The sequence below is a fragment of the Cervus canadensis genome, chromosome 28, assembly GCF_019320065.1.
Source record: "Cervus canadensis isolate Bull #8, Minnesota chromosome 28, ASM1932006v1, whole genome shotgun sequence".
Lineage (NCBI taxonomy): Eukaryota > Metazoa > Chordata > Mammalia > Artiodactyla > Cervidae > Cervus > Cervus canadensis.
Window position 1 is genome coordinate 50,467,708 of NC_057413.1, and position 16,381 is coordinate 50,484,088.

Here is a 16,381-nt window from a genome sequence, read left to right on the forward strand (position 1 = left end):
GGAGCTAAATAAGCAAGGGCTTCAGAACAGCATGGGCTTCCCTGCTGGCTCAGACAGTAAAGAATCTACCTGTAATGTGGGAGGCCCAGGTTCGATGCTTGGGTCGAGAAGATCCCTAGGAGAAGGAAATGGTAGCCCACTTGAATATTCTTGCCTGGAGAATTCCATGGACATAGGAGCCTGGTGGGCTACAGTCCATGCGGTCCAAAGAGTCAAACACAACTGAGCGACCAATGCTGTCACTACACAATCAGAACAGCACACAGCCATGGCTATCATTATTCAGTTTCCAAATGTATTCTCTGACTTTTGAAAATGCAGAGACAACCATGGGACCAAAGAGGACTGGGGAATGAGGGTTGATTTCTCTACTTCATAAATCAAGTCAGCTCCCCTCTGTTTCTCCCACTTTCCCCTCCTGACATCTGGCCCCCCATCAATTCCTGACATTTTCCACTTCAAATGCATTATATTCCGGGCATGGGGATGAAAAGCTGTACCAAAAAAAAAAAACCCCAAAACCACAAACCCATGACTGCTTTTAATTCCATAGGCCATGGAGCAGGTTCTAAAGTCAAGGGTCAATATTTAAGATGACTGGAATATAATGTGCAATGAGGTGACCAAGGAACAGCTGGTAGACTCACTTGACCCTCAGATTTCTCTCCAGTGCCTATCCCAATCCTTCACATTCCTGGATCCAGGGTGTCCATAGAGGCCCTTGTTAGGTCATGGGCAGTGCTCCCATAATGGACTATCCATTGGAATAGGTGGGGGCTTCCCTGGTGGCTCAGAGGTTAAAGCGTCTGCCTGCAATGCAGGAGACCCGGGTTCAATCCCTAGGTCAGGAAGATCCCCTGGAGAAGGAAATGGCAACCCACTCCAGTATTCTTGCCTGGGAAATCCCATGGACAGAGGAGCCTGGTAGGCTACAGTCCACGGGGTCACAAAGAGTCGGACACGACTGAGCGACTTCACTTTCACTTCACTCTCACTTTCCTCCCTTGAAGACCCTGATTCATAAGTGTGTGCTGGAATTTAGAAAGTGTCCCAAGTGGACTATGTGATCATACAAGGGTGGGACACCCTGTTCTGGTCGAGATCACTCCAGCCTGGGGTCAGGACCTCCAGGTTTCTCCCTCGGCTCCTGCAGAAGAATGTGGAGTACAGGCCCCAGAAAGTCACCTTGTCTCTCATGGGGATTAAATCTCTTCCTTTCTCCGAGGGACTGCTTGAGGATAAAATCATACATTGTTCTTATTCAGGCTCTCAGTCATTCCGACTCTTTGCGACCCCATGGACTGCAGCATGCCAGGCTTCTCTGTCCTTCACTATCTCCTAGAGTTTACTCAAACTCATGTCCATTGAGTCAGTGACACTATCCAACTACCTCATCCTTTGTCACCCCATTCTCCTCCTGCCCTCAATCTTTGACAGCATCAGGGTCTTTTCCAATGAGTCGGCTCTTCACATCAGATGGCCAAAGTATTGGAGCTTCAGTTTCAGCATCAGTCCTTCCAGTGAATATTCAGGGTTGATTTCCTTTAGGATTGACTGGTCTGATCTCCTTACTGTCCAAAGGACTCTCAAAAGTCTTCTCCAGCACCACAGTTCGAAAGCATCAATTCTTTGGCACTCAGCTTTCCTTATGGTCCAACTCTCACATCCGTACATGACTACTGGAAAAACCATAGCTTTGACTATATGGACCTTTGTCAGCAAAGTGATGTCTCTGCTTTTTAACATGAACTCTGGGTTTGTCATAGCTTTTCTTCCAATAGCTTTTCTTCCAAGGAGCAAGTGTCTTAATTTCATGGCTGCAGTCACCAGCCGCAGTGATTTTGGAGCCCACGAAAAGAAAATCTGCCACTGTTTCCACTTTTCCCCCATCTATCTGCCATGAAGTGATGAGACTGGATGTCATGACCTTAGTTTTTTGAATGCTGAGTTGTAAGTCAGCTTTTCCACTCTCCTCTTTCACCCTCATCAAGAGGGTATTTAGTTCCTCTTCACCTTTCTGCCATTAGAGTGGCATCATCTACATCTCTGAGATATCAGATGAGAGACTCAAAAATGCTTCTGAAACTGTATGGACACAAAAGGAGCCATTTTAGGAGAGTCTAGGAAATCAAGCCAGGATAGGGAACGAAGGCTTGGTTGGAATATCATCAGGTGGAAGCAGGTAAACTTGGTATAGCCGGAAGAGGAGTGGATATGACAGAGAGACTATTCCAGGAAGAGTAAGCTCAGGGTGTCAAACATGGTGGGCTTACCACGTGGCTCAGTGGTAAAGAATCCACCTGCCATTGCAGAGGACACAGGTTCAATCCCTGGGTCAGGAAGATCCTCTGGAGAAGGAAATGGCAACCTATGACAGTATTCTTGCCTGGGAAATCCCATGGACAGAGGAGCCTGGCAGGCTACAGTCCATGGGGTTGCAAAAGAGTCAGACATGACTTAGAGAGTAAAAAACAACAACAATCAACCATGGTGGGCAGGAGGAAAGAAAGGGCTGCTGACAGAATGCCATCTTAGGGGCTGATGAGATGATGTAGCAGTAGGAAACAAGGAAATAAATCATTTCTATGGTAGAGATGGGCTTGTGGTTTGTCAAACCTACTTCACCTTTTCCTGAAAACAGAGTGGATAACACACATGCTCCAGCCTATGGAAAGTGGGTGGAAGTGATTCGGCCACTTCTAGGCAGGGAACGTGCAAACTCTCCATGTGATCCTCCCCTCTTCCCTGTGATGCTCCATCCTTTACCCTGTGTTGATCCAGTGCAAAGTCCAGCAGAGGAGTTGGCAGCCTTGGGGGAGGGCAGGACCACAGAGAAGAAGGAGCCAGAGGAGGGGAGGTCATTCACCAAACTCTGCACTGAGCTATTTTGTGAACAAGGTGATGGGTACATGCTGACCAGTAATACAATGTCTTAAACAATGAAAGCTCTAATTTACGAAAGGAGTTCATGTTCTGATTTCATTTGATCCTTATAGAAATCCCATCAGACAGATCTATCTCTGCTACACTCTTACAGTACTCCTGGGAGAAGAGGTCACATGACCTTCCCCACGTGGCATCTCTCTCTCCCCAAAGTCCTGTGGTCCAGCCCTGCCCAGAACCCTTTATCTCCACAGGAAAAATCTGAGGCATTTGTGATAAAGGACCATAGACATAAGGCTCCTTTGGTTTCCAAGGCAAAAAAACAAAGACACAGTGGATGCTAGATTTTATGATATGACTATAAAATGCCAAGAACTCAAAAGTGAAAATGAATAAAAGGCAGGTGAGGTTGTCCCTCCCCCCAACCACCCACCTGCTGTGTTTCCTGGGCCTCTGCTTCCCATCAGCTTTAGGAAGCAGAGGTGGGCAGGGAGGGGAGGGGAGCTTTGGCTGAGTCAAGAAGTCTTTATCAGTTGCCATGCCAACCTCCCAAACTGAGTTTTTAAGCAATAGTAACTGGGACATGGTTTTCACTTCCTCTGTGTTCTAGCTAATGGATTCCCAGTTGGAGTCCATTCACTACACACCCTTCCTCCTACATCTTCTGGGTTATCTCTAGTCTTATACTTGATTCTTACCTGCTTACTGCAGAATAATGATAAATAGAAGTGGAAGACATCACCTTGAGCTCCATGGAGGTTGGTATGGGGTATAGGGTAACCAGTACCAACTGCTACACACCCAAGGTGCAGGGAGATGAACTCCTAGGTCAGAATACCTCTCTGGGGCCAGCCAGGCCACCTACAGATAATTAAGTACTTCCTCTTTTAAAATTCAGTTGTCCCACAAGCAGGAGGCTAACACATGCAATCTTTTGCATTTTAAATCAAAACCCAAATCACTCAGTTTGCCCCATGATCCGATTCAAACTGTCCACCCTCCCCGCATCTCTTCACAGGCTTTGTCACAGCCCAGCAGAACGCTGAATTCTTCTAGACACGTCCTAACCCTTTCTTGCCTCTACAGCCATCATTGATGTGGTTTCCTCCGTCTGGGACGTCACGTTTATTTCCGTTCTGCTTCGTCATCACCTTTGCTAAATGCTCCTGTGCCTCGTTTTTCCCTCTCACATGGGCATTTTCTAAGGTACAGCCTTTACCCACTTCTCCAAGCTCCCACTTTCAGGGAACCCATTCCTTCAACAGGTAAGAAGGAAGCACAAGTTCAAGTCCACAACCCTGGCCTGGCCTTTTTCTCATTCTTAGCTCTGGTTTTCCAGCACTCCAATGGCCATGTGCCCTCAACTCCAGCCCGCTGTCATCCGAAACAGAACAGTTCTAAAACCTGAAGATTGCTCTCATTATCAACAGCTCCATTCCTCATGGCTCTATTTCTACCCTAGGTCCATCAGGTTTCTGAGTTCAAAGGAACCGTGAAGCTCAATTCATTCATCTGCACTCAATCCACTTACAATTTAGACAATAATGGTGAAGCCCACCACTAGCATCCACCATTCCAGACATGGAAACCAGCCTCTCCAGAGGTGAAGTGACCATGAATCCAAAGCTTGGGCCTCCCTCCTGTGTTTGCACAGGCTTCTTCCAAGGCCTGGACTCATCCTGTAGCGACATCATGCTTCCCCAGCACGCTCCTCCTTTTAGCCCTGGCTTAGGTTCATGATGGCCTCCCCGCAAGGAACACTGGAGAAGCCTCCTCCCAGCGCTCAAGGCTCTCCTTATTCATAACCACTTTGAACACAGTCATAAGAGCAAAGGCAAGAAGAGCAGCAGCTCCTGTGTCTTCTCACGTCTTTTCCTTAAGCCCATAAAGCACGTAACCCAAAATGTTAGACTCTGAATTTATCTGATAAGAGGGCGTCAGACCAGATGACTCCACAGAGGTTTTTCCCAATCAAAAATTCTGTGATTTTATGATCGTTGAGCCCATCTTACAGAAGACGAAGTCTGGCCTTAAAGAAAGTCACACATAGCTCAGCAGGACCTAGACTCCAGGTATTCTAACTTTGAACTCATTAGTCTTCCCACCACATTGTGCAAAGCAGTATAGGAACCATTCTAACGAAGCGGGGGCCAAATCGAGCTCCTGTTCTGGATAGAACCCTCTGGTTATTCCACATTACTCACAAGGGCTCAGAAATCACTTAGCTGCCATTCAAAGCCCTTTCTCACCACTGTGTTTCTTTCTATGTTATTTCCCACTGTGCCCTTCCCTATCACTCTCTTCAGCCCACCTTGTATACCCCACTCCCAGGCACTTAGTGACTCCTCATTACTCTTCAGAGCACAACTCAGGGACTTCCCTGGTGGTCCAGGGGTTAAGAATCCACCTTGCAATGCAGGGGATGGGGGTTTGATCCCTGGTTGGGGAACTAAGATCCCACATGTTGTAAAACAACTGAGCCCTCAAGCCACAACTAGAGAGTCCATGTGCCTCAATGAAGGTCCTGCATGCCATAACTAAGACCCGACACAGCCAAATAAATAAATAAATGTATATATGTATGCATATTTTTTAAAAAGTTTAACTCAGGTCCTACCTCCCCAAGACTAGACCAGGAGACCTCATTTGAGCCACATGCATCCCTCATTTCATTGCCTACCACGCATGTGGCATGATGTTAGCATTTTTACTCCTCAGCTTCTAGTTCATGGGCTGCTAAGATGCCATCATCTCTGATGTCCCCTCCCAGCTTTCAGCTGCCACAGAGCCTAGCACAGAGTAGGTGGTTCCACAAACATGTTTGTTAATTGGTTAACTGATTGATGGATTGTTCCCAATCTCTTAACTCCCCACATTCTTTATCTTACTAATATTTCCTTCACACCCAGCTTTTTAAATGACTTGTCACTCCTACATCATAAAAAAAAAAATTACAGAGGAAGAGAAGCTAGTTTAAAAGAGAGGTCAAAAGCATTCCTTTCCTCCCTTTTCTGGTTTATTTAGGGTCAACCCTGGGTGACTCACTCGAATAAGCATAGTTGCCTCAACTGCCTCCATCCCAAGAAATGCATACTTCCAGTGGGGAGTCAACTTTCTCTTGCCCTTTGGATCCTCCCCTGAGTAGGTTCAACCCTATTTACCTACAATCTGGGCCAGCTGTTCTCAATCTTTGATGAATCTGAGGATCACTGAGGGGAGATGTCTGGGATTCAGCCCAACCTCCTGAATCTGAATCCCCAGGGACAGGGCTGGGCAAACCTGTATGAAGAAGCTTTGCAGTGACTTTTTTATGCCCCAAAGGTTGAGCGCCAGTGGCCTAGCCATTGTTCACCATGAGCACTGCAATAAATAGAACTCAAAGAACCTCTCCGTGCTAACAGAACCAGAGGGGACCTCTTTCCAGAGGTTAATAACTCCATTGCTTTTTACCAGAAAGAGTTTTCATTTTAGTTCTGACAGCAGATTATCTATCTTATTTACCCTTAAGTATTTCACATCTCAGATCTAAGACATTCCTTGAATAAATATATGAGTTTCCAAAGTAGGTTGTCACTCAGGGAGCTGGCAGACACTTCCCCGGTAGTTGGAGCTGACCCCTCAGAATGCCAGCAGGGTCAGATCTAAGATGCCTGGGGTGGAGACTCACCTTCAGGAAACCCATGATTAACCACTTTGCATCTTCATGAAAAAGACACCTGGGGGTGTCTCCTGCGTAACAGTTCTTAAAGGTACCAGATATTGAGAGTCTATTACATTTTCCCTATAGTCTAGATAGGTAATATGTATACGTGTGTAGTGTTTTCTAGGACAGTAGCCATGGCTAGGCAGAGCTTGAAGGTTGCAAGCAAATGGGAACATGGCATAGAGGTTTCAGGGGTCCTCTTGGAACTAAAGGACCTGGAACTCCAGAAGCTTCTTTCCTGCTGAGAGGTCAAAATTGTAGCACCTGTGGATGAGCCCGGGAAGCTCCACCTGGAACCCAGTGACAAGAAGGGGATGAAACCCCAGAAGTAACACTCCCATGGAGCTGAAAAGGGAGGGGCCAGTGTAGCACCCTCAGTGATTTGATGCATCTTAGTCCAGCCCCGGAGAAGGCAATGACACCCCACTCCAGTACTCTTGCCTGGAGAATCCCAGGGACAGGGGAGCCTGGTGGGCTGCCATCTATGGGGTCGCACAGAGTCGGACACGACTGGAGCGACTTAGCAGCAGCAGCAGTCCAGCCCCTGGAGCTGTGTGGGAGCAACTACCAGAGGAATCAATACCCCTTGAGCTGGAAGAATCTGACCATTGGTCAGCGATCTACACTCTCCTGGGGTTACATTCCTCCAGACAGTGGTTGGTGGGGGCCTCCGGCTCTTGGAGCAACAGCCCCGTCAGAGGTGATCAGATCCAGAGACCACTGCGCTCCGGGCACCATCACTCCGTCTCTGCACCAGTGACTTCTGGGACACATTAAGGAAGGAAAGTGCGAGGGCTTGGCTTTTGGGGCTATCCTAGGCCTGCAGAGGAGGCTTTACTTAGACCCCAGATTCTACACAGCTTGTTCAATGCTCACAGCAACCCCAGGAAACAGGTATTGAAATGATCAGCATTGCACAGGCAAGACGACTGTGGCCCAGAGATGTCAAGCAGCCTGTCCTAGCTCACATAGCAGGTGACCTTCAGGGGCACCGAAAACTGCATTCTTCTACTGCATCTTCCATCACCACTACATGGGCTCTGCATCTGAATTTCAAAAGAAGTCAAGAATTAAAAGCTTTTGACTTATCTGAATTGATGGGCTCTTTACCCTGGGTGGAGAAAGCTACCGACCACTCTAGAGAGACAGCTCAGGTGAGCAGGGAGGCGGGGGCTGACACCACTGGCCATGGGCTTTTACATCTTCAGACCTCCAGTCCTCACAGTCACCACCTGCCAGGGTACCTGAGACTTGTATGCGTCAACCTTTGACATCGGTATTCCCAGGGATGTGTTACCAGGTAAGGATGCGCAGCTGACATAGCAGGGCAGATGGATTTGTGTATTGCATTACTGACCAAAGAGCAAAACCAGGAGAAAACAGTGGCATAATGTGACAAAAGGAACTTCAAAACCTGATAAACCCATGACTGGCCAGGTGACCAGGCAGCCAGTGGGCAGCTGGGGTCTGAGAGGTAACACAACAAAATTTGATCCGGTCTGTTCTGGAAGTCAGATGACCACGCCACGGGTGGCCATGACATGACTTGTGCTCTGCACCACTGTCAGAGCCTTCTGGATCCCTCCATAAATGAAATGACTAGTCATTTCCATCAGACATCAGCAGGCCTCCGTTCTGTTTCCCCCAGGGGCTGAATTGATCATTATTTACTAGACCGACCCCACACACAGACTGTTCTGGAGTCCTGCAGATAAGGGCTTTATGGTCCGTCAGCATCTGTTCACTGCAGCACTGTTGGCTGTGAGCTTTCTATCAACAGCACTCCTGATGAGAATGATCACGATGACCCGAGGCTGTTAGACGTTCTAGACATTCATCCGCTAGCAAAGCCAACGAGCTCAGTAATGGCAAAGCTGCCTGCTGAGAGACCTGCCTCTGATCAGGACTCTCCACGAGAGCTCCACCCGAGTTGCCTAGGGGTGGGGGTAAAAACACTGCTTCTGGGTCCCACCTACAGAAATTGTGATGTAACTGACCAGGGAGCAGCCTGGCATCAGAAGTTTTAAACTGCTGCTACTGCTAAGTCACTTCAGTCGTGTCCGACTCTGTGCGACCCCATCCCTGGGATTCTCCAGGCAAGAAGACTGGAGTGGGTTGCCATTTCCTTCTCCAATGCATAAAAGTGAAAAGTGAAAGTGAAGTCGCTCAGTCATGTCCAACTCTTCGCAACCCCAAGGACTGCAGCCTACCAGGCTCCTCCGTCCATGAAGTTTTAAAAATCTCCCCCAAATTATTTGATTATGTAGCCAAATTTGAGAACCACTAGTTTTCTGTTGAAACTCAAGAGACGTCTGTTTCAAACTGGGTGGCTTTGGTGACTTTCTACCTCTGGGGTCTAGGACGGGGACTGAAGGTGGAGGTGTCGCTACGGGAGGAGGAATGCCTTGATCTAACTACACAGCACATCCTGTGTTTGTCTTCCCAAATCACTTTCTGTTTTGCTTTTATTTCCTTGTTCTTTTTTCTTTCAATAAACCACGCTCACTGCCTCTATCAACTCTAACCTGTTGTCCTCCCTTTGTGATCAAAGTCCCAGCTGTGTATGATCTCATTTATTCTCAAAATAGCCCTGCGAGTGAGGAAGCAGCCAGGCCATTGTTCCCTAAGGCAAATCAGGGACCTGCAGATCAAGAAAGGTTCTATCTGCCACGGGACTCATATGCTTATCGAAGTCAATGTGTTCTCAGCAATTTTCAGCTTACACAACGTTTTCCTCTATTTGTTCCCGTGGCATCCTCGCAGCCAGTCTGTGGTGACAGTATTTTCATATCCAGGGTGACCACACGTTCTCATCAACCCCAGGTGACACCTGCTGTCCCAGCCTGACTATTGGAAGTACCTCCTTTCTCCCTCAGGAGTTTGGACAATAAAAGATAAGGGCACTTTATTTATAATCACCCTCTTGTTTGAAGAGGGGGGAATGCTGAGATTCACAGAAGTTATGGAACTTGTTCAGAGACTTGGCCAAGAAGAGGCAGAGACAAGATTTGAACCCAGTTGTCTGTCCCCTCTGCCCCATTCGCATTTGTTGGGAAATGAGAATGAGAGCTGACTGACTCAAACCTTTCTTATTATAGATGAAGAAACTAAAAACGGTGGGTCAATGATCTCTTAAACATCCCCATGATGTTTAAGCCCCATGAGATGGCTTCTCTGGTGGTCGGTTCAGTGACTGGGACTCCGCCTTGCAGTACAGCGGACACCGGTTCAATCCCTGGTCCAGGAGCATCCCATGTGCTCACATGCCTCAGAGCAACTAGGTCCACACTGTAACTACTGAGCCTGTGCTCTGCAATAAGAGAAGCCACTGCAATGATAAGCTCTTACATGGTGATGAAGAGTGGCCCCCTCTCCCAAAGCTAGAGAAAGCCCTCATGCAGCAACAGCGAAACACCAAAGCTAAACAAACAAACAAAAAAAAACTTTTTAATTAAATAAATAAATCTTAAAAAAATGTCCCCATTAAAATGTTCCCTGGAAGGGAAAGACTTGGAGTACAGATCAGGGACGGGCGGGAGCCTTGATAGCATTGCATAACCATATTAGAATGGACTGGAGATGGAAATGGCAACCCACTCCAGTATTCTTGCCTGGAAAATCCCATGGACAGAGATCTACAAAATTCCTGGAGGGCTACAGTCCACGGGGTCACAAAGAGTTGGACACAACAGAGTGACTAGCACATTAGAATGGATTTGTAAGTTGCCAGTAAGTGTCATCTTAGAAACACGTGAAAGGCTGACTTGGCAAAAGAAGGTACAAGGCCTGACATATGGGTATTTGAGAACGAATAAAAAATTTAGAGTCTAAACTGCTAGCTGAGGGCTGGATCTGAATGTTATTTACTGCTATCTACGTCTGAACATTTCACGGATGCTCTCTGAGCACCTGAATTTTTCAACCATAAAACGAGATGAACCACCATCCTTAGTTTCCGAGGTTGTTACAGGGAGAGCAAACTGCGGCTGGCAAAGTGCTCTCTCAGCAACATGTCTCAAGAGGTCCCTGGGAGCCACATGTCATTTGCTTTCACCACTTTTTATGTGTGAATCAAGGCTCATGGATCAAGGAAGCTGGGGATCCAATGAGATAAGGTATTTGAATGTGCTTCCTAAGTCCTAAAATGCCACCGTTTAGTATTATTAATAAGCAGCAGCAGTGGTGACAGATAATGATCACCAATCGATGTGACATAGAATCTATCGTAAGTCCTTGAAACTCTCACGGTAATGAAGGTTTTGAGTGACACACAGAAGGTTTTCCTGTTGGCTCCGTCGGTAAAGAGTCTGCCCACAATGCGGGTGACCTGGGTTTGACCCCTGGGTTAGGAAGATCCCCTAGAGAAGGAAATGGCAACCCACTCCAAAATTCCTGCCTGGAGAATTCCATGGACAGAGGAGCCTGGTGGGCTACAGTCCATGGGGTCACAAAGAGTCGGACACAAGTGAGTGACTAACTTTTGCTTTTACTTTTCCCAGGGGACAGGCCAGGTTTTGGGGGGGGGGTCCCTTCAAGGGAGTGTTGAAGATGACCACATCACAACACTTACTGGGTGAGGAGAGACTGCCTGGAAGGCTTCCTAGAAACCAACCTTGCTGGGCCTGCAGAAATCACCTCGGATACCTGAGACCTTCCACAAGGCCTTTCTTCTGATGGGAATCCTACAGCTACGAGACATGGTAAATCATGGAAATACCTGATTCTATAAATCAGGATACGGCTGGCTGCCTGGGCAGTGTCTTTATTTCACAATTATTTTCAGCCTTTACTTGCCCTTGTAAATGATCACTACTAACCAGAAGCTCAGAAAGGGGGGTGGGGGAATCAAAAGAGCTTTCCTATCTGATTGTTTGCTCCCCATCAACTTGGTTTCTGTGCTGACCAAGAAGCCCTGCCTGGCTCTCATGGATTGCTTTCCTTTAGGGAAAAAAACAAAAAATGACAACACAGGTACTTTAGAATTCCTGTGGGCACTGGGGGCTGCTAAGTGAGCTTTTTATACAAATGGAGAAAACTTCCAAGTTGCCAACATGAAACTCAGAAGGTGCGGGTAGAATGGACTTCTCACTCAGGAGCAGGGCAAAGGGCTCTTTTGGTTCTAAAAGAGTCAATTTGTGTTTCAAATAGCTTTCAGGAACTTGACACTGTGAAACGACCTGCTCCCAGGGAATCTGAGAAAGTCCTAGAATAGCTTTCTTCAAGAAGAACAGCAAGAGTCCTTGCTCTGTGAAAGCTCTCCGTATTCGCTCCCTAAACTGCAGGCCTGGACGCTGGGGGTCAGGGCAGCCCTGGCCAGCTCTGGGTCCAACACTGCCCAGCCTGGGAGGACATGACCTCTTTCATTACCTGGATCTGCCAGAGAGCCTGAAAATCCTTCCCAGAGGGGTCACAGAAACCAAATGAGGGTGACGGAGACAGAAGTCACATTTGGGGGAAGAGAAATAGGTCCAGGAAAGTTGTCTCACTAAAAAACAAATGCAATGTCTATACATAATTTTGCAAAATAACCCCCAAAATGTAAAGCCCAGCCGAAATATTTAACAAAACTTTGTGGTAGGCTGGGCCAACTGAGAGTACTTTTCAAGTGTAAGATAAGTCACAACTGGTTTATTATTTTTTAATAAGATAAATAAAAATTACCGAAGACCAAAAGGTTGCTATCAGGGTCATATAGATCTTACACTTCCTGCGAAATCTATTTGTTTATTTAGTTTATAGATAAGGATCCTTTAACCAAAACAAATTTAAAAGGCATGTCTATTTCCATACATTTCCCCATGTATAAAGAGAGATAGACATGTCTTAAATTCAGCCAGGAGGCTCCCGACAGGCACCAAGTTCTCTTCCCTTCTCAGTTACCTGTATATTTCTAGGGAACCTGCATTCTAAGATGTTTGGGGTTTTTTGTGAAAGTTCTCAGCGCTCAGGCAGCCTGCCGGCGGCTGCCCCTCCCCCAAGTCCTGGCGACTCCGCACCGCCCTGGAGACAACTCTTCTGCGCTCAGGTTTCTCGGCTTCTGGAGGACCTATCAAATGTTTCTTTCTTATTACACTGGAGAACCGGGAAACGGCGCATCAGCCTCCATCCTTCCTCCTCCAGGTTGCAAAGAAGTGTAAGCAGCTGTTGACGTTGGACTGTTTCGACGCAGGGAGCGAGGGGACTTAATGAATTCCCCCAGCCCCGTGCCCCCACCTCCCAGACTGCCTCAGGTCACCCTTTGCATTTCCTGATACAACCCCGCGGAAACACGATTATGACACGAATAATAATGTGGGCGAGTGGAGTGTTTGCTTTCCGGCTTGCAGATCACAGCACAAGAACAATCTTTGTTCCCTTCTGCTTTTCTTTTAACAGAGTAAAAGAGAAAAAGGAGGTTTTAAGAAATGTTATTTCTACTTTGCCAAAGATCATATTATTAGTAATGCTTTCTTTTCTCCCTCTTCCTTCCCCTCACCTCCCCGCCTTTTTAGAAGAAAGCTTCATGGGTCCAGCCAGGTTTCTGCCCTCATCCTGCACCCGAAGATGCCCTTCAGGACAAACCAAAATCGCGCCTAGGCAGGGTGATCGCCGGTCCTGCGGCAGGTTTGACAAACTCTCGGAGAAGACAGCCACCTGCCAGAATGCACCTGACTCCATCCCGCCCAGGAGCCCCGAAGCGAGGCTCGGGTTTGCAGAAACGCCACCCCGGGGACCGCCAGGGCGAGGCTGCGCTCCCTGGGGAGGGTCGGGCGTCGCAGAGCGCTCGGCGCCGGGGCACGTGAGCCGCGAGCCGGGCTGGAGGCGCAGCAGGTGCGGCGGCGCTGGGACGCCGACCTACCTTCACGAAGAGCTCGATCTCGGGGTCCCGGTCGTCCCCGTTAGCCGTCGCCGTGTCCGTCATGCCGTCGGCGCCCGGGGCCAGCGTCCCGGGCCGGGGAGGCGCCACCTCTGCGGCGCCCGGGCCAGCGCTCCTGCCGCCGCTGCTGCTGCCGCCGGGCGGCGGGGGCGGCCTCCGGAGGGCGTTTATTTATCTAGTTTCTTTAATCTATTTCCCCAGCCGGTGACAGCGGTGCCTGAGGGATCGGTGTCCCGGGCAATCGCCAGGAAAGGAGAGAAGCCAGGAGGGGGCAGAGGACGAGGCGGAAAAGGTGGGCTCGGGGATGGGTTGCAGGTTCCCGGGAGCAACAAGTGCCGCGCGTTGGGAGGTGTCACAGGATCCGCGCGGGCGGCGATCCTGCGGCCGCCGCCCGCGCCCAAAATAGCCGGCGCCGCGGGGCGGGGTCAACCCGGCGGGCGGGAGGGGCTCCGGGCGAGAGCGGCCCCCGCCCCGCATCCCAGGCCCCGCGGGGCGCGCCGCGACACCACCGCTGGGATAGGAGGATGTTCTGGGAAAGATAAAGGGGGAGGAAGTGTGAGAGGAGGCGGGGGAGGATGAGAGAGAAAAAGAGATGGCTTTAAGCCTCACGTTTCATTTAATGAAGCATCAGCTCCTGTAAGTTAACTCTCCTACCAGCCCTTTCCACCAGGAAAGCCCCTTTTCTGCCTTAGGGATGCTCAGAGTGGTGAGGAGCTACGGGGAGCCGGGAAGAGAACGGAAGGACCCCGAAAACTGTGCATTTGCCATCCTCGTGCGGGATAGGTTAGAGTGGGACTGGGGGAGGAGGCGGCAGGGAAGGGCAGGGAGCTGTGTAAGGTAGAGAGGTGAGCCTGCCAGGTCAGGATACGTGTCCTTTAGCCTCTGGGCTGTTTTTCTTTCTCCTTCTTTCATTTTGTTTTTTTCTTTGGCTTTCTCCTCTTTTTTTTTCTTTGTTTTCTATTTTTATTTTATTTTTCTTCTTTTTTTTTAATGACATAGAATACGCACATGGGCTTCCCTTGTGGCTCAGCTGGTCAAGAATCCTCCCGCGATGCGGGAGACCTAGGTTCGATCCCCGGGTTCGATCCCCGGGTTGGGAAGATCCCTGGAGCCGGGAAAGACTACCCACTCCAGTATTCTGGCCTGGAGAATTCCAAGGACTATACAATCCATATACTTTGCCCACCCTATGCAAAGAACTGACTCACTGGAAAAGACCCTGATGCTGGGAAAGATTGAAGGCAGGAGGAGAAGGGGACGACAGAGGATGAGAGGGTTGGATGGCATCACCAACTTGATGACATGAGTTTGAGTAAGCTCCAGGAGTTGGTGATGGACAGGGAAGCCTGGTGTGCTGCAGTCCATGGGGTCGCAGAGTCCAACAAGACTGAGCGACTGAACTGAACTGAATATGCATATGGAAAAATATTCATATCTTAAGTGGACGTAAGTTCAATGTATTTTCACAATCTGAACTCATCCATGAAACCAGCACCAGAGAAAGAGGTAAAATGTTAGCTGCTTGCACAGAAGCTCATCCTGGTCTCTCCTCTCTAGCTCTCCCCGCTTTCACGGCTGTCACCCACCTGGAGTTAACTTATTATCCCGACTTGTAATAACAGCACAGGTTAGTTTTGCCTGGAATCTTACAAAAAGCACAGTATATACTCCTTGGTGTCTGGCTTCTTTTGTGTTCACCACTACATTGGTGAGATTTATCCATTCTGCAGTGTGTAGTTGGAAACCACCCTTTTTTGTTGCCACAAGTTATTTATCCATTTGCCCTCTGATGGATATTTGCATAGTTTTCGGTTAATGACTCCCATGGGGCTGCTATGACCATTCTATCAAACATCCCTTCACAATACGTGGACACTTTTTGTTGGCTGTATACTCAGGAATGGGATTGCTTGTTTCTAGAGTGCTAGAATGTTCTCGAGTAAGCACTGCCAGCGGGTTTTCCAATGTGGCTGTACCAATTTACATTTCCATCCTCCATTTCTTTTTAAAATCAGGTGCTCAGTCTTTTGTATCTGGAATCTAGTCAACTTCTGTTTGTGTTCTTTGCCTTCTCTAGCTGATCCTGTCTGTGCTCTGTCCTGCTGGACTTACAAATACATATTTGTTCCATGACTTTCTAAGAAAAAAATTAATCACTTAATAAAAATAAGTAGCAGTACTTACTAGGTACCAGGTAAAAAAATGCTAAACACTCTACATGTCTTAACTTATTTCATCTTTATAGACAGTGTTATTGTCCCAATTTTACAAGTGGGGAAACTGAGGCATATTTATTAATATTTAAGCAATTTGCCTCTAGTCATTCAGCTAGGAAATGGTGGAATCAGAATTTGAACCCAGACTAAGCCTATGCTCTCAACTACTCCAATCGCCTCTCTCAAACTCCCAAACTGGGTAAGGCCCTTTGGTAAACAAAGGCACTGCACTGGTCTTAATGGAGATTAAAATCTATTTCAGGAGCATATGCCCATGTAAAGAAAAACTCTGACTGCCTCATGAATTGGGTAGATGAAAGGGCTATGTAAGTCAGCTTGTCAAGAGATTATTCATCACCGTTGGAGTGACCAGAAAGAAAGATCTCACAGAGCAGAAGAAACTACAACTGCAACTTCCTGAATGACAGGTATCTGATTGGTAAAGAAGATGGCAAGGTGTCCTGACCACCACTTATGACAGGTTGTTTCCCCATAAACTCCAAGTGCAAATATCTCCTGCTCACTGAAGAATACAGTCACCAAGCCCAACTTGCAGCCCTCATGGTACCCTGCAGCCTAATCAAGGTGAGGCTTAATTGCTCTCCTCCTCGGTTTCAGGCTTACTTCACCAAAGCCTTTAGCTGTCACCTTCACAGCTGTACATTCCCAGCCAGTGACTGCATACTCTGGGAAAGACAAGGTTACAGAGGGAGACTGCTACCT

The 16,381-nt window shown here is 48.0% G+C and overlaps 1 protein-coding gene across 2 annotated transcripts in view; it reads right to left on the reverse strand.

The window, feature by feature from the left end:
* The window catches only part of CLIC5 (chloride intracellular channel 5), a 162,653-nt gene that overhangs the window by 96,237 nt on the left and 50,035 nt on the right, over nucleotides 1-16,381 (reverse strand). Inside the window, exon 1 of one of the 2 annotated variants that reach the window (XM_043449465.1) lies at nucleotides 13,425-13,837. The exons of the other annotated variant lie outside the window; for it this stretch is intronic. Within the exon in view, the coding sequence (XP_043305400.1) occupies nucleotides 13,425-13,487 (63 nt within the window). The 5' untranslated portion in view covers nucleotides 13,488-13,837. Of the gene's footprint in view, nucleotides 1-13,424; nucleotides 13,838-16,381 lie in introns of those variants that run through there. 2 annotated transcript variants of the gene reach the window in all.